Source organism: Rhinopithecus bieti, unplaced genomic scaffold, assembly GCF_001698545.2.
Source record: "Rhinopithecus bieti isolate Rb0 unplaced genomic scaffold, ASM169854v2 scaffold_12512, whole genome shotgun sequence".
Taxonomy (NCBI): Eukaryota; Metazoa; Chordata; class Mammalia; order Primates; family Cercopithecidae; genus Rhinopithecus; species Rhinopithecus bieti.
In genome coordinates, this window is record NW_016807354.1 from 1,436,965 (window position 1) to 1,456,567 (window position 19,603).

Sequence of the window (19,603 nt, forward strand, 5' to 3'; positions counted from 1 at the left end):
AATATAGATAAATAAAATAAATAATAATAATATAAATAAATACCCATGTGTTGAACTTGAAATATATTTTAATTAAAAACTAAACATTGAATTTTATTATATGCCAAGATGAGGAAGTAAAATATTACTTAAGTAAGAGCAAATAACATGTTATAGTTTTTCAATGATGTGTGCATGATTTTCAATGTTCATTTGTTTTATAGGAATGGTTGTCACAGGTTATACCAACTGGTCTCATGTGTTCCCCATCTGAAGCTTTATGATAAGCTTCACAGTTATCAAGTGTCTGTGTCTCACTCAGCTGCTGTCTGGATTTCTAAACTTTGTTCAATTTTTCCAAAATCCTCCTACAGGTTAAACTGTGTTGAGCAGATTAAAAACATATAAAGAGCTAAGTCATCAGAGCTCAAATTACTGAGCTATAACACATTTGTATGCATAAGAAATATGTTACCAGTTTTCAAAATGCCTGAAACTTCCCAAGTAGGAAACACATGGATAAAAATCTAGAAGTATTGAAGAGTACATGGTCATGTTATGAATTAGAGCATTCTCTTCTCAATTTCCTAACCCACTGAATTTCTTCCCTGTATAACCGAGAGTTTAATTTTTAAAATCCTTTTGTATTGGCCATAAAGTTGTTTCCACAGGCTACATTGTAAGACAGGCAAAAAAGAGATGATCCTATTTCTTATTTCTTATTTCCTATTACAGTGTATGTTCTGTGAGATTTGGGATTTCCTAGCACTGTATCTGGGGAAAAGCTCAGACTTACTGGGACTCAAAAGGTATCTCAAAAGACTAGATGAATACCTTTTAAAATATTTTTAAGTGAGGTTGACTTTTCCCTAGCTTTGAACTCCAGTATGACCTGAGCATTTGAGAACTAGAGTTAAACTTATGGTAAGAGATTCTATGGTTCTTTCCCTGATGGAAATAGAATTTAATATAGTTGTTCCTGGGGAATTTATAATTTTATCTCATTTAAATACATGGATAGATAGACAGATAGTAAATATAAAATAATAAAAGGAATAAAATCAATTACCATACCTCTCCATTAAAGAAGCAGAAAATGGTAGAGACCAAAAGACCCTGTAAAAGAAAAATAGAATGATCTGAATCCAAATGGAAAGATACATGTATTTGTAACCAAATGGCTGTACAAGTAGGAGTAAAACCAAAGCTATATGTATATTTAATACGAAACTTCTCAAGCTGCCTTCTTAACAAGAATGCCATACCTGGAAGTGCATAAGGATGTGCATGATGTAGTCATATACCTCCTCTGCAATCTTTCCTTCAGGTCGCCATGGAATCAGCACAAATTCAATGCCAAGCAAGGGCACCAAGATAAGAGTAGCTCTCACAGCTTTCATGTAGAGATTGGATTCCGCTTGGTGTGTAACTTTTAACTTGGTGATGAGAACACGTACAATATTTAACAAGAAAAAAAGATTCACCTAAAACAAAATAAAATGGCATCTGAAAACATTTCATATTTAATATTAAGAAGCATTATTCAAGTATCTCCAATTATATAAATCTGAAAATATTTTTAATGTACAAGAATATTTTAAAGGGTATTATTGCCTAAGATATTAATTTATATATTTGGAATTGTGATTTATCAATTTAACAAGTATATCAGTTTTATTAAACAAGTTTATAAAAGTAAAATTAAATTATGGTATAATTACTGTGGAACATATTCAGTTGAGGAATATTTCAGTGTTTTTCTCAGCCCATTTTCACATGCAATTAAAAAAATTCTGTGGTCTAAAATCTAAAGCTTTTGATCATTTTCAAATCAAAGATAATGATTGTTTATAGAAAAATGCTAATTTTTAAAGAATCCCCTCTTTATAATGTCCATATGACATACTTTCTAACTGTATATTATACCATAATAACCATTTCATCTTTCAAACCAAAAACTTTCCTGTTTCTTCTTGTAACAATAATCTTTAAAACACCTCTCCAAAGTAGCACTGTAATCCTCTTTTACTTAGGAGGGAACTTTGAACCAGCGGATATTCAACCCCGGTCATTCTAGAGCTAAAACAATTGACATTCTATAAGGCCTCCTGCAATGACATAATATTCACTATTCTTGTGCCTTAACAACTTTCTCGAAGAGACAGTAGTTTCTTTGGATGGGAGACATAAACCTTTGACACTCTAATGTGACTTAGCAAACGGGGTCCTACTGAAACATATTTATTTCTCTTTCTCTTGCATAATACAAGTTTATCTTTTTCTTATTTTCACCCAAGTTAGAGTTTATCTCTTTCTTATTTTCACCCAAGTTAATATCTTTTACTTTGGTCCATTTTCTCTATGCCCATTCCTTATGCCTTCCATAGAATCATGAATATTAATTTCAGAAGAGCTCCATAGGGGCTAATTGTGATTCACTTTTCTTTTTCCCCACCTTTAGTTTCTGGCATCTGCCCTTTGTTTAATAATCTTAAATTTTCAAACTATTAACCAAATATAATTTATATTCACACAGTTTAAAAATTGCAAAAACTAGTATTTTCCCATTTATTATAGAAAACAAATAACAAAGAACATGCATTTGCTAAATTGACACATGTCTCATAAAAGTAACTGGGCATAAAATATTCTTCCACTATTTTTAGAAAATGTAATGGAACATATGCTTCAAAAATATACAGTTCACTATAATCCTAATGGAAACACATCTATGAAAAGCAATGTTTGCAGACACAGAAAAGCGATAAAGACAAAAGCAGATTAAGCCATTTCAACAGGTGTGAGAATGAAACATGACAAATGAACACGTCAGCTGTTATTCCATTCATCCTAATATATTCCCTTCCTAAGCATCCATTGCTCTGTAAAAAAAGATAACAATAATCTTTTATCTGCTTAATATAGAATATTTTATAATCTTAATACATTAAATCATAAATTATAAAACAGCAGAAACATTGCAATTTAGATCCCAATTATATGAAAAATTTTAAATGCAAAGTGCTTCTCCAAATGGCAAGTCTGATTTAAAATGTGAGACTAGAAACTAGAGTTGACAATAGAGTTAATTATTCTATTAACTATTTTATAAATAATTATCTTAGAATGAATTCGATGCTATTTTTCCACAAAACATAGTTTTGAGAATTATAATCCCCTCATCTTACTTTATTTTCTGTAAATATTTCCATTTACTTTAAACAAAAATAAAAGAAGAATTTTAAATTTTAGAAGAACTATGTCTGAATTTCTCCCACCCTCAGGCAAAGCTAGTTCAGTAGAAAAGAAGAAACCTTTAACTGCCATACTCATAAAGTTAACATATCTAGTAGGCACATCAGGCTATTTTCGTAACACAATACCACACTTGGGTCATGACAGGAAGCAGGGTAAATCTATACAGTGGCTGTAGGAGAGTTTCTGGAAGTCATTTCGAATCACTTAACTATGCACTGAAGTCACCTAAATATCTGTCACTGAACCCAAATTAAATGTATCATCTCTCAACTTCCCCTCAACAGGATCTCAAAAATGCTGTAGTCACTCCAGTACCACCCTGCTCATGTGGAAATGTGATGGAGGAAATCTGAGTGGAATGACTTGTGATTAAAATATCTTATTTATAAAAGTTGTCCAAAACTATATGATAACCATGAGAGAAATTACTAGGGCTTCTCCCAGGAACTTGGAATTGGCCAGGACCAAAGAGGAGCTCTGGAGCTTAAACAGGACAGAATTATTTATCTGGATAGAAAAATAGGTTCCTAATGTTTTAGGCCAACAAAATGGAAAGTTTTAGGCAAATAATGTGGATTTTCACTTCTTTTCTTACAGCTTGACGGGCTATATTCCTGTATTTCATCCTCACTCTTCTTCCTCAAAGTTTATATGAATAGATGTTTCCAAGGGTTGTGTAGATGATGTTACACTTTGCATTTGCTAGGTGCTTTCACTTCCTGAACCTTACTGATTTAGAAGTCTGAATCATGTATCCCTCTGTGCAGCCAGATCTTCTGTAATAAAATATTGTCTTGCATTTGTTCTGGAATCTCCTGAGTAGCCCAATAATACATTATAATTTATTTGAGCTCTCCTCAAAGTGGAAGCATGGCATCATGCAGAAACTACAAAACTTTGAAGGCATTTTTTCAAGAATTTATAATATTCTATGCACTAACTGTGCCAAATCACTTAACAGAAAATATCTCATTTAATCCTTTTAATACCCTGTGAGGTATATATTCTTATTATTCCATCATTACAAATGAGAAAACAAAGACACAGAGAGGTTAAAAACAAAATAAAACAGAAAACTTGGTCTGAGATGATACACAGGCAGCTGTGATAGAGCCAGGATTCAGTGCTGACTCTTTTGTGCACAGAATGCAAAGCCAGGCAGTCTCGGGGTACAACTTAAACACAGTATGTCACTCATGCCCTTAGAATGTAGGAGAAGGAAGGGAAGCAAGTGCCTCTGCCTTTGAAATTTTCACTATAATCTACATTAAGATATATGAAAAAATTTTATGGAAAGTCATAATAAATTCTACAAGAATGGCTTAACAATGATACATTTTGAGAATGGTTTGAACAGTGATCCAACACAACCACATACTAAACTGCAGCTAGCAAATATAGTTAAATAATAGAATATCTGTATTTTAAAAGATTCTGAAAATAAGAATGAGGAAGCTTTGAATTTTACATGAAAAATATCACATACACCCACAAGCACACATATAGATAACTTAATCGCAGTTGTAAATAAAGGGTATTTGAATAGGAGGGGAGGAAGTCAAATTGTCTTTGTTTGCAGATGACATAACTATATATTTAGAAAACCCCATCGACTCAGCCAAAAAACTCCTTAAGCTGATAAGCAACTTTAGCAAAGTCTCAGGATATGAAATCAATGTGCAAAAATCACAAGCATTCCTATACAACAGTAATAGACCAACAGAGAGCTAAATCATGAGTGAACTCTCATTCACAAATGCTACAAAGAGAATAAAATATCTAGGAATACAACTTATAAGGGAAGTGAAGTACCTCTTCAAGGAGAACTACAAACCACTGCTCAATGAAATAGGAGAGGACACAAACAAATGAAAAAACATTCCATGCTCACGCATAGAATCAATATCATGAAAATGACCATACTGCCCAAAATAATTTATAGATTCAATGCTATCCCCATCAAGCTACTATTGACTTTCTTCACAGAATTAGAAAAAAACTACTTCATGTTTCATACGGAACCAAAAAAAAAAAGCCTGTATAGCCAAGAATAAGCAATCCTAAACAAAAAGAACAAAGCTGGAGACATCACGCTACCTGACTTCAAACCATACTACAAGGCTACAGTAACCAAAACAGCATGGTACTGGTACCAAAACAGGTATATAAACCAATGCAACAGAACAGAGGCCTCAGAAATAACACCACACTTCTACAACCATCTGATCTTTGACAAACCTGACAAAAACCAGCAATGGGGAAAGGATTCCCTATTAAATAAATGGTGTTGGGAAAACTGGTTAGCCATATGCAGAAAACTGAAACTGGACCCCTTCCTCACACCTTATTCAAAAATTAACTCAAGATGCATGAAAGACATAAAAGTAAGACCTAAAACCATAAAACCCTAGAAGAAAATGAGGCAATACCATTCAGGACATAGGCATGGGCAAAGACTTCACAACTAAAACACTAAAAGCAATGGCAACAAAAGCCAAAATTGACAAACGGGATCTATTTAAACTAAAGAACTTCTGCACAGTAAAACGAACTATAACCAGAGTGAACATGCTACCTACAGAACGGGAGAAATTTTTTGCAATCTATCCATCTGACAAAGAGCTAGTATCCAGAATCTACAAAAAACTTAAATTTACAAGAAATAAACAACACCATCAAAAAGTGGGCGAATGATGTGAACAGGAACTTCTCAAAAGAAGACATTTATGCAGCCAACAAACACATGAAAAAATGCTCATCATCACTGGTCATTAGAGAAATGCCAATCAAAACCACAATGAGATACCATCTCACACCAGTTAGAATGGTGATCATTAAAATGTCAGGAAGCAACAGATGCTGGAGAGGATGTGGAGAAATAGGAACACTTTTACAATGTTTGTGGGAGTGTAAATTAGTTTAACCATTGTGGAAGACAGTTTGGTGATTCCTCAAGGATTTAGAACCAGAAATACCATTTGCCCCAGCAATCCCATTACGGGGTATATACCCAAAGGATTATAAATCATTCTACTATAAAGATACACGTACACATATGTTTTCTTGCAGCACTATTCACAATAACAAAGACTTGGAACCAAACCAAATGCTCATCAATGATAGACTGGATAAAGAAAATGTGGCATATATAAACCATGGAATACCATGCAGCCATAAAAAGAATGAATTCATGTCCTATGCAAGGACATGGATGAAGCTAGAAACCATCATTCTCAGCAAACTAACACAGGAAGAGAAAACCAATCATTGCATGTTCTCACTCATAAGTGGGAGTTGAACAATGAGAAAACATGAACACAGGGAGGGGAACATCATACACTGGGGCCTGTCGGGGGATCAGGAGTAAGAGGAGGGATAGGATTAGGAGAAATAAGCATGTGGGGCTTAAAACCCAGATGACAGGTTGATGAGTGCAGCAAACCACCGTGGCACATGGATATCTATGTAACAAACCTGCATGTTCTGCACATGTATCCCAGAACTTAAAGTATAACAACAACAAAAAAATGAATAGCAGCTGTAACTAAAATACCACTCTGAAGGACTGTAATTGCATTATGATCTCTAATACTCTCTGAGACAAAGCATGCTAGATTGCTAGTTTGTATTAATTTACTTTCTCATTCAAATAATGTAATACACTTGTAATCCCAGCAGTTGTGAAGGCCAAGACAGAAGGATCCCTGGAGCCCAAGAGTTTGAGACCAGCCTGGGGAACATAGTGAGATCCCGTCTCTATAAAAATGTTTAAAAAATTTATCCAAGTATAGTAGTGTATACCTATAGTCTTAGCTTCTCAGGAGCCTGAGGTGGGAGGATCCCTTAAACCCAGGAGTTGGGGGCTGCAGTGAGCTATGATCATTCCACTGCACTCTAGTCTGGGCAACAGAGCAAGACCTTTTTTCAATTAAAATAATAAAAAATAATAATAGTGTAATAAAAGCATCAAATGTGACTTCTGTTTTTCTGCAATCACACTAAAATGTCTAATTGGTGCACTGACATTAAATGATAATAATTATAATGTAAAATTTACATAGGTATTTTGTTTTATCTTGTTTGTCACCTCTCACCCCCCTGCTAATTCATCCTCTATTCCTCTCTGTGCCACAGGAGGCTGATGTCTGCGAACAGCTTCATCCAGACTTCCTTGCCCTGAGACATTTGCTGCATCTGGCTAATGGGGGGAAAAAAAGATAAGAGTATGGGAATAAAGATAAATTCGAGTCTTTGTTTCTGCTGCTTCTATTCTGCCAGGCTGTGGTTTTGGCAGTGGTTGTTTTTCTCCAATCAAAATCAGATCTCTTACTGGGTGACTCTTCCCAGTGCTCATTTCAGTACACTAACACTTCTCTCTTCAGGTCTACCTGTGATAACAGCATTCCACTGTTGATCCCCAATGGCTCACCATCCCTTACTAATTAGTTCCTTTGCCTTTCCTGCCTATACATCAAATATGATACCTTCACTAAACCCTACTCATTTAAGCACTGTGAACATGCATGTCCATCTGTGTCCACTGGGACTCTGAAGGATATCATAGGCCAGATGGTTCAGAAATAAAGTTGAAATGTGAGCAATGATAAGGAAAGGAGAATTTGTTACATACCAGTAAAGCAGCACAAATTGGGCCATGGATAATATAGAGGAGATGGGTATCAGAACTGATCCAGCAACTAGAGAAAACATAAAAACATTATGTTGAAATTTTTTATTTTACGTTGTTCCAGTAGAAATAATAAAAAGAGATTTTCTTACTTGTCATTGTAATATAAGCTTCTAGCAATGGCATGTATACAAGCAGGAATCAGTGGAAATCCTGTAATACCAAAGAAAAGAAAATAAATAGGATTTTTTTCTACAGATGGTATTTCAAAATATGTAATTAAATACAAAAATTCGAAGATACTCTAGAAGCAAAAAAACTAGCCACTGTATATTTGTTGAATAAACATTTGTATAGTCAACAATACACATTATAAAGTATTAGATATTTACATTTTTGTGTTTGTGTGTATATGTGTGTATGTTTTCTTCTACTATAATTCATAGGTCATTTTGAATCAGTGGACTTCACAACTTAACTCTTAAGATGTGTTTCCTAAGCCACAAGGATTAGAAGAAATTCAGCATTCATGTACTTTTTGTGAGATGGAATTGGCCAATATCTGGTACATTATCAGATGTGGAAAAAGGTTGAGAATCACAAGAACTTCCACTATGAGAGAGATTACTACTAGTAAGCCATTATTTGAAGAAGAGGAGAATAAAAGAGATTAATTTATGTACCAAAAATCTGTCAGGCTTTGAACATTCTAAATCAGCTCTTCCAAATATAAAATTAAGCAATGCTTTATAAAGTTAATCAGAATACACTAAAATTGTGTATTCTGAGAGAGAGAGAGAGAGAGAGAGAGATAGATTAGATAGATAGATAGATGATAGATAGATAGATAGATAGATAGATAGATAGATAGATAGATAGGGTAGATATATGATAATAGATAAGTACAACTTCAGTTTTGTTTCTGGAAACTAGTCCTGTTAAATTCATTTCTGCACTTTATATTTTGTATTATTCTAGTTATTTTTAATATGTCAGAAGTGTATCACTGTTTTCTTTGTGAATAATACCACATCAGGAGATTGTGTGGAAAAAAATAAATCTGTTGCATGCCTTTATTCAATCACTAATCCCTCTACTCTTGTCATAAAATGACAACATTTTAAACAAATATTTTTAGAATGGAACTTAAAAGATGTTTAAATCCAATGCTCTCATTTTACACGTGGCAAAAATGAATATTCAGAATAGTAAAAGACTAAATCTTTAATTTATCATTCTACTTCTATTGTTTTAGTCACTACATAGTCAAGATACCCTATTCATTGGCATATTCAATATAAAAAAAGACACTATTATATATTGACTTGTGACTACTGAAAACAATGGATGAGTCAGTGATTCTTTGCTTAAAATGTTGCAATTTGCAATAATAGGCAAAAGTTAATCACCTGATAATTCTTTAAAAATGATTACCCATTGGTATATTCATATTACAGAGGAACCTGGCATCCTCCAAAGGCTTCTTTAATCCATTGAATCAACAAGTATGTATAATGACACTTACCCCAGCCAAGAAAATAATACCACATTAAGTGTTGCTTCTCTGCAAACACAGCCACCACGATAAGTGTGTGTAGGTAAATGCCTTCACAGAGCATCCAAAAGTAATTACAGCCCATCAGGTAAAGATGAATGAACTGGGACACTTTGCAACTAACCTGTGAGAAGAAAAAAACAATATTTACTTGTTTATGAATTGACATGTAAAGCAATAGTTTTAGCTCAGGAAACATGGGAACTTTCTCCCCTCCACACAAAATCCTATACATTAATGATTAGGATTTGTGGAATGCCAGTCTTCGTAGTCATCTAATGATGCCTTTGAAGTTTTTAGCCACAGACTCCAAAGATTTATAATGGTATATCTTCCAGAAAAAAAGCCTAAATTCTAAATCTACTTTATTTAGTGAATGTGTATTTTCTGAATGTATTTTTGTTATTATGTAATTATAAGTATAAAAGTGTCACACATAAATAACTTTACACTTATTTACATCATCATGAATCCCTTGACTGTTGCATTCTGCTGAAAATAATAGTAGTTTTACAACCAATTCATTAAAAGTGCCCAGATACTTGAAAAGTTTTGCATATTACATGCTCCTCATGCAAATGCTTATTAAATAATAATCTAATATATCCATAGGTTATCCTATCCAAATACGGGGTTTGAGGGCTTTGTGTAAGTAAAAGAGGACCGGATTATTGTTTCCCTTCTGTTTTCCTGAGGTCTCCATTTTGCTTCTCTACTTTAAAAGAGGCAAGGAAGAGAGACATTCAAATTACAGCAAAGAAAACACAAAAGAGTAAGAGTGACAGTTTACTCCCTTAAAGAGGAGAATACAATTAAAGCTTTCCCAAAATACATGACCTGTTACTCCTATTGGCTCCAGTTTCTAGTCTGAAAATCAATAAATGTTTAGTGGCAATTATCATTATTTTGAAATAGTTTTTTTAACCAAAATAAAATTGAAAAGAAAATGCACTGGATTGTTAATATTGGGTTATCACAGAATAGTAATAATGGCATTTGCCCGGGAGTTAGCCTAAAATACTTTTACAAATATTGTTTTATTTAATTCTTACAGTAGTCCTATGAGGTGTACATTATCATTAGGCATATATTTTATACATAAAAAAGCTTAGTACCAGAGAAGTTAAATGATTTGCTAATATTTATACATCAATCAAATCTACAACCTGAACATTCCAATTTTGTTTTCATTATATACAATGCCTCCTAACTAAAGGATATTTGTAAAACCTATTTATTCATTAAATGTATCTGCAGAATACATAACATTAAATTTTAAATAATGTACCTTTATTTAAAACACAGCATTATATTAAAGTTCACTCAAAGGTGAAAATGAGGTAGTCTACTATATGGAAAGAAATTACAAATTTCAGCTTCAACTTTTATCTAAAGAGTTTTAAATATTTATATTTAATCGGGCTTCTAATTCTTGATTTCATTCAAAAGTTAATCAATAAACCATTACAATAAAAAAGAATTAAGAACATACTGCAGAAAAATATTTCTATGCAGGGCATTAGTAATATAAAACAAAATATATGACAATTTATAATGTGTTTATTAAACACATCTTTGTGTACAAATACAAGATTTAGAATCTCATGCTCTGCAGCTTCAAGACAAAACTCTGAATCTCCTTGTCTTACAGAAATTCACTCTAAAATGGCAGGACATTAGCCAGATTTTTATGTTGCTAATTATACCCCAGTGTGTTTTCTAATCCAATGACTTTAGAGTGGAGCATATACAAGATTAAGCAATCTGGATGCACATGTGCAAACAATGCAGGGAATTATGGAATTTTGAAAGTTACTCTAAAAACACACATAAAACACACACGAGACTATTTATTGACCCACTTGTTAACAATTCTTTCCCTTCCTGATTTCAGTCACTAATTTTTTTCTTTTAAAAAACACTTTATATAGACACATACACATATACAAAATATAGTAAATATTCCATAAACATTATAAAAGCAGATAATTTTTACAATTTGAAGGTATGTTTATGTATGCAGATATTTTAATTTAAACATTTAACATATGCATATAGCTTACACAAAATGTATACATTTAGATAAGTAAATTTTAAACTATGTTTTAAAAATATGGCCTGTAAGGCAGCAATTTATAAATGTTTATTGAGATCGAACACTGTAGTTCCTTTTAAAACGTTATGCTATGAAGTTTAATCTCAAGTAGGATATGTACAGTTCATTCTTTTCCTGGTTTTATTGACTTTTTAAAGTCAACCCGATACAAAAAATATAATTTATTTAAGTTTTCCATGTGCAGGTACTATTTTTTCGAACTATGCAGAGTTCATTGCTTTGAGTTTTTCATTTGGATTGAATAAATATTATGTAGTGATAAACTATTATGTCTCATAGCAGGAGGACTCTACAGCTATAAAATGAAGTGAAGATATGTGTATATGTATAAATAGCTGAAGCGAATAAATATATTACACTTTTTGATGTTCACTCATATCTTGGGGAATATTGAGAATACTCTGGGGGAATACTCTGTAGAGTAGATGTAGCTCTATTCTAATGTAGAAAGGTAAATATTTCTCAATATTCCCCAAGATATAAAGACTTGAAAATGTACATATATGTCAGACTTGAAAATATACATATATGTGTACTTAATTATACACATTATCCATATATCAGCCATGTTCCCCCTTTCCCATTAGGCCCTTGAACCAAGGGCACAATCTTGGTTTACTTACAGGATTTGTGGCTACTAAGGCCTGGTTGTTGGCCACTGCAGTGAGGTGAATGATTGTTACAACAGAGTTACAAACAAATGAGAAGAACAGATTTTTGTGTAAGGTAATCCTTTGGCAACTTAGGCTCCTAAAAGCAAGAAAACAAGTGTGTTCACATCATGAAATGTTTATTTATTAATCATTATTCAAATAAGATACATTCCCAATTCATAGCAGCTGTTCCACTTTTGAAAGAATTATTTTTTCTCCCTAAAATCCACTCATTATAAAATCTTAATTAGGGAAAACCTGTAAGTGCTTAAAACCTAGAGACAAATGAGTTGCTCCAGTAGAGGTAAATATACATAGGGCTAGAAAATTTGCCTGTACAAGGCCTCTACATGACTTTCTCTATTAATTTCTGAACATAATTAATAGTTTAACTCATTTTGCAAACATTGGGATTCAGTAAAGTTAGATAATTGATCAAAACTTATGCAACTAATTAATTTGAACACTTTGTATTTGCTGTCAGATTCTCATGTGGATAACTCTTTTTTCATTATACCATATATATTGTTCTGTTTAAATATAACTGTGTGTTTTGTTGTGATGATGGTCATTACACAGACCAATCTGGAAAAAATAACAAAGTATTCAGAATAGATGAATTGATAAAAATGTAAACATAGCAACCAATGAGATTTGCTCAGCTTTACTGAATTTTTCTAATTGGTGCAGCCATATGTAAGGTAAAAGTAATACCGCCTTTTACTAGAGTTCCTCTTGTATATAACAAAAGAGAGTTCACTGTGTGGAGTTCACATAGAAGCAGATTTCAACAAAAAGTGCCACTAATGATAAGTGATGTCACTCTTAGATTGAATCCACCTCCTCTCTAAGAAGATTATGCACATATGACTGCCTGCCTATGTTCAAGCACTACCTCCTTTATAATGCATTTACTCAAAGGCTCATTATGATTAAAGTTTCAAAATAATAGCATGGGATCCACTTGTACCTGAATACTTAATGTCAAGTGTGAACTCATATGAAGACCTGAGGAATTATTTCACTAGAGGCATACAATTTCATGATGTGTGTGTGTGTGTGTGTGTGCGTGTGTGTGTGTTTTAAATGCCATCAATATGATCAACCTATATAATCCACCATATATAATTCAAGCCAAAGGCTTCTATTTTGGAAACTTTAAGGAGACCTTTACCTAATTTTATCACTACATCTCTTTATCTTAAATAGACTGTGTGCCCAGGATATTAGAATTAGGATGGGATGCCAAGGTTTTCTATATTTAAAAATGCAGTTTACAGTATATTGCCTCTGAAATTGCCTTTCTTCCAGCTACAGGTCTGTGATTCCATATATAGCTCTAGTAATTAAAGAGTCTGGAGGAATATTTGATGCAAATCAATATTTATAAATTGTCAATATATGCCTTCTACAAGACTTCTATGAAAGGATTCATGGGCAAGATGGCTCTTGGAATGACTGCTGAGTGTGTGTAAGACATTCATATGCCAACAAATATGTGAAATCCAGCTGGAATCCATCAAAATAGAAACAGCTGGAACCAGCTAGTATTTTCATATTAAAGAGTGGTTTACTTTGGCCTGACTTTGTAGTGTATAGGAGTAGTGACGCAGGCAGTAATCAGGCCTTATCTACAGATTATTGATTATATTCTATAGAAAAAAAGAATCTTTGAAAGTTTTGAACAGAAGAGTGGCATGATTCCTGCTATTACTTAGGAAAATTCAACACTGAGAGGAAGACAATCCTATTTTTGATAAAATGCCCCAGCAGTGACATAATTACTTTCTGTTCATTGAGCATGAAGAGAGTTAATGAATATCAGAAAAAGTCTAGTAAATAATGTTCTTTTCAAATCAGTTATGTTATGTGTGGTTTATTTCTGTAATTCATCAGTGTTCAATGATGAAAGTTATAGACATACAACATTTGTTCATATGGTCTTATTTTAAAATGCCTGCTTTGAGCTTAGCTATGTCTATTGAGTGCCAAGTATTGTTTAGAAAGGAACTGCTTATCTATGCAAATATACATGGTTTTAGTAATACAATATAAGTAACTCAGCTACCATCAAGGGAAAAAAGTAAAGCATTTTTCTTAACTGGGTGATTTTGTCATTTTTCTGCTGAGCACACATATATCTAAGTCCATTGGCTAAGACATACCTATAAATAACAAAATTTCATAGTTTTCAAACTATAACAAAAAGATTGAGAAGGTTTGCTTAAACGGCAAATAAGATATATTCGTAAGAAGTAAGTTGAAATAAAGGAAAGCAAACATTAAAGGAGACTTTCAAAAACAGAACTATTCTACCATTAAAAAAAAAAATGGACTTCTCTCATTCACTGTGTTACGGATGGAACTGGAGGACAGTACATTAAATGAAATAAGCCAGGAACAGAAAGAAAGCCTGCATGCTCTCACTCATTTGTGGAAGCTTTAAAAAAGTTGGTTGCATAGAAGAAAAAAGTAGAACTAGAGGCTGGAAAGGGTAGGGAGAAGGTGGAGATAGGGAGAGATTTGTTAAAGGATACAAAATTACAACTAGATAAGAGGAATAAATTCTAGTGTTCTGTATCACTGTAGGATGACTATAGTTAACATGTAGTTTTAAATAGCTAGAAGGATTATGTGGTCATATTGCATGATAGTAAAAATTAGAAAAATAATTAAAGATAACTAGAAGAAGGATATTGAATTTTCCCGATACAAAGAAATTATAAATATTTGGGATGATGGATATGCTAATTATCCTGATCTAATCCCTATATATTATAGATTTCTAAACATCACTGTGTACCCCATAAATATGTACAATTATTATATGTCAATTAAAAAGTGAAATAAAATAAATAAGACATGATAGAAGAGCTGAAAGATAGGAGCTAGGAACATAATAAATACATTTATATTTTAACTGTTTATATTAATAATATTCACATGTGAAAAGATTGGAAGGGAGTAAAATAAAATGCTAACTGTAGTTAGTTGACGAAAAAATTTAATCCTCTTGTATACAGTTAAAGTTTAATACTATTTGTATAAAGTTAAACATCCTCTGTGATGTTCTGTATTTCTGTTCCTGTCAAAATTCCCTTTTTTTTTTTTTTTTTTTTGAACCTGCTCCTGCCTAAATTTGTCTTGAAAGGTAAGTACTTAAAAATGAGCTGCCGGTATATATTCTCTTCCAAAAATGTCATTATTGTGAGTCAAACACACACACACACACACACACACACACAAATGACTTCTTATTCTCTTAGTATGGGATAAAAGGATATACCATATTTCCCTTTTTAAGACCCAAACAATATCATTATGGGTAAAGTTTTGAAATAATAGAATGAAATTCCCTTGAAATTTATTGAATATTTAATATCAAGACAAAACAAGTTCTTAAGAAGATGCATTAAATAATTTCATTACAAAGACATTAAAGTTTTTTCAGAGTGTTTTACACAATTACCCAAATAACGTGGTCAGACTAGATAATCCACCCTATATAACTCAAACCAAAGACTTCTGCTTTGGAAACTCTGATATCCAGTTTAGCTGCCCAAATTATAGTAAACTGGACCATTGCCACATCATTTCATTTAGTGTTGTGTAAATATGTCCTACTGTCTAAAATACTAACCTTTTGCTTCAGTTTCTTCCATTTCTACCTCCAGGCACTGTGCAACTTGAACAAATGCAGATGCTAAGTAACATATGGTTTCAATGTCTAGTATAAAAATGGCTCAGATTTTTCTGACGATGTATATTGTTTGTTTCTAAACATATTCCTTAACACATGTAAGTAGATTGGTACAAATAGAATCAACTTGTAAGTGAAAACCAAAAACATGTCATTGGTAAACACATGATTTGTTCAAATGAAGCCCTAAAATATTTGTATATTTTTTCAAATATACTAACCTGTAACAAATTTTACTTAACTTAAATTCTTAAATATTTTTATTTTATTCAAAATAGCAAAAGCAATTATCTTAGAGGCTTAGAGAACGTTTACAAAAATCCTTCGCTTTCTTTAAATTTTATCATCTCCCTTTCTATCCCAGCATAACCACGGAACAGAAAATGTGGTTTGTGGGTCCCGATTGTTTCTATTTCGTATTTTTTACATATAATTATTTTAAAATGCTACTTCAATATGCAATTTTGGCAAGCAGAGTTACAGAGGCAGTTGATATTATTGTGTCAACAAAATCATTATACTTTGTATGTAATGAAACTGTGTCTTTCAATTCACTTTTGGAACAATTTTAGAAGCAAGTAGCGTCAAGTCAGTATGTGTAGTTCAGACAGTGAATCTGAACTCTGCCATCTATTGACGGCATGACTTTGGGTAAATTATTTAAGATCTTGAATTTTTAATTTTCTGATCTGTAATTTAGGGATAAAAATTGTACTTCATAGGATTGACTGGAAAGTTAGAGGAAGTAAATCACTTAAACTCTTAGCGTAACCATCTAACCCATGATAAACACTCGATGTTAAGTTAGCTGTTGTTTTTTAACGTAATTATCATATTGCTGATTTTAATCAAATGCTCTAATGGGTTTTAGGTACAAATAATAAAATAGCATGCAGGTTTACCTCAGTAATGTAAAACTTCCTTTATATTAAAATATGTATATTTTAAGTAACTCAATCAAACAGAAAAATAGTCATTTTTTTCTTACCAAACAGGAATTAGCATTAGACAGAATTTCCATATGATAAAGGGCAATACATAAAGCAATCTAAATTATCTTCCCAAGAAATCTCATTCTTTCTATAGTTGTTGCCAAATTGCCAGGTTCACTATCATGCAGATCCCAAACATTATAGTACTCCATCTTCAAAGTTCTGCCAGTATATGGACAATAACCTTGCCTCTGTTTTCCATTTGCTTTTGACATGAGCTAAAAACTTCCAAACTACTTTTCTCAATACTAATTATGAGCAAAATGAATCATGAAAGGGGAAAGTACAAGCAATATAAGAATAGCACAGTCTGCAAAGTATTTGCTTTCTTATTCTACCTTATCTAATTTAATTTCCAATTTCTCAGATCTTTCCCCCCAAAAAACACTAACAATGTATCCAAAAGGAAACCGTCAATCTGAACACTGCCACAAACAATAGGCAGAAAACAACAAATACATTAAAAGAATCAGTAGTGTGACTATCTTTTGTCTATTCAATGGAACTCTCAAGTTGATAGAATCACATGTTTACATATGAGAAGTCTATAACCTCTTTCAGTAGCTCTCTTTTGGAGGCTGCTGGTGATCCAAATTAGATTAGGCCAGATTAGAAAGAGTGTGAGTATTCCAACCAAGGTGTTCAATGAAGGTCCTAGAGGAGAAATGATTACTCTTCCTCCATTATGCTCCCTCCTCCCATGCCCTTGCATTTCAGGGCTGCTGACTTAATGAAATATAGGAGTATCAGGCTGCATAAGGAACAGCCATGTTCATTTTGTATGGACAACTGATTTTCTATTGTTTGTGAACTGCTTTGCTAAGGCTGCTTTTCCTGGTGTTCTAGTGAGCAGGAAACCAAGAGAAGAACGTCTTTCTGAATCCCTGTGATTCTTGGGCTCCAAAACCAACCAACCAAACAAAAACCTTTTCAGAGGCAAAATTTATAATAATAGTCACGATTTTTGAAACCCTTAGAATATCCTCAGCACAGAGATAAGCACTTGAAAGTCCTTATCGTATTTAACAACTCCTTGAAGCATTATTATCTTTTAATAAAATGGAAGTAAGTTTCTCAAGGTTACACTCTTATTAAGTGATCTATTGAGTTTGAATTTTGAAGTTCTCAAGGAAGCAATAAAGCTTCTGACTTTATTTTCCTGCTAGTCACTTACTATTGGATAGTAATATTTTGGGCACTGTTACTAGAACTGGGGAAACAGTTGTGAATAATACAAAGCAAAACCCTGACCTCCTGTGACTCCTATTATAGCGGAGGGTAAATAGGCACATAAATTAAACAATGTAATCCCAGATAGGAAGACATCCCTGTTTGTCAAAGCCCTGAGCTTAAAGTTTCTGAGGGGCAAGAACAAGCCATGTGACAGAGTACAAGCTAAAAGTCCACGATGGCTTTTTTTCCGTTCTACAGAATGAGTAAATTAAATTCAAAGAACATAACTTACTGAATGGCTTTTTGATTCTGAAGTTCATACTCTTTTATGTTATATAGCTTTTTTAATGATTAATGAAAAATTGTTAACTTTATTCTTTTAAAATTATCCCCATCTCTTTCATGTAAGACCTTCTTGGTTTTGACATCTTAATGTTTCATCAGCAAATGTTAGCAGCGTAATATCCAGTCACTCTGTTTTTTTCTTTTCCTAAATACTAAAATAAACTACAGTTTTGAGAGTGTGCTTTGACTTTCTTCTCATATATGTCTGTTGGTTTGATCTAGAAAAATAAACTGTCTATAATAATGGAAAACCCAATTGTAAAATATATTATGACTTTTGGGAAAAAATGTTATTTATTTCTATTTTCTATTTCAAATAACAAAATTTTAATCTATTCAAATAATGATATAATTTTCAAAATGTATTGTCATTCTATTGCCATGAAAATTTGGGTATGCTTAAATTAAATAGCACGTATGATGAAATTCACTATTCTGAAGTTGCATATTTATCAAATATATCCCTAGGAATAAAAATATGCATATTTAATGTGGATTTGTAGCTTTATATTTTTTATATCTTAAGTCCAAATTATCTAATTCAGTAACTGTATTTACTTTTTATTTCCATACCTGGGACTCTTCTCCATAAGCCAGTAATAGCAATGACCTTATAGCAGAACAGGTTAATGTTAAAGCATGTCCATTATTCCTTGCACTATTCTGTTCACATTCAAACCGTATACTCTATGTAGAAATGCAATTATTTTCAATTCACTTTTGGAACAACTGGAAATGAGATGCAGCTAAAATAGACATATTTGAAACATTTTGGCACCATCTCACATTATGGAATAAGAATGTTTTCCCCTCTCACAACATTCAGTTTGAGAGGGATGGATTTTTATGTTCACTAATTGATTAGAATTCATTAGTTTGGAGATAGACTCAATGAGTATGACCGAATAAAACATTTAAGAAAACCTATAGTTCTCACACCTGTAATCTCAGCATTTTGGGAGACCGAGGCGGGCGGATCACGAATTCAGGAGATCGAGACCATCCTAGCTAACACTGTGAAACCCCGTCTCTACTGAAAATACAAAAAACTAGCCGGGCGCGGTGGCGGGCGACTGTAGTCCCAGCTACTCGGGAGGCTGAGGCAGGAGAATGGCGGGAACTCGGGAGGCGGAGCTTGCAGTGAGCGGAGATCCAGCCACTGCACTCCAGCCTGGGCGACAGAGCGAGACTCCCTCTCAAAAAAA

The 19,603-nt window shown here is 33.0% G+C and overlaps 1 protein-coding gene across 1 annotated transcript in view; it reads right to left on the reverse strand.

Moving 5' to 3' along the window:
- CALCRL (calcitonin receptor like receptor) overlaps window positions 1–19,603 on the reverse strand; it is a 105,548-nt gene that overhangs the window by 5,273 nt on the left and 80,672 nt on the right. The window contains exons 10-15 of the mRNA XM_017881436.1: window positions 12,159–12,285; window positions 9,390–9,543; window positions 8,017–8,077; window positions 7,868–7,934; window positions 1,245–1,463; window positions 1,054–1,095 (exon numbers count right to left, since the gene is read on the reverse strand). Of these exons, the coding sequence (XP_017736925.1) occupies window positions 1,054–1,095; window positions 1,245–1,463; window positions 7,868–7,934; window positions 8,017–8,077; window positions 9,390–9,543; window positions 12,159–12,285 (670 nt within the window). The remainder of the gene's footprint in view (window positions 1–1,053; window positions 1,096–1,244; window positions 1,464–7,867; window positions 7,935–8,016; window positions 8,078–9,389; window positions 9,544–12,158; window positions 12,286–19,603) is intronic.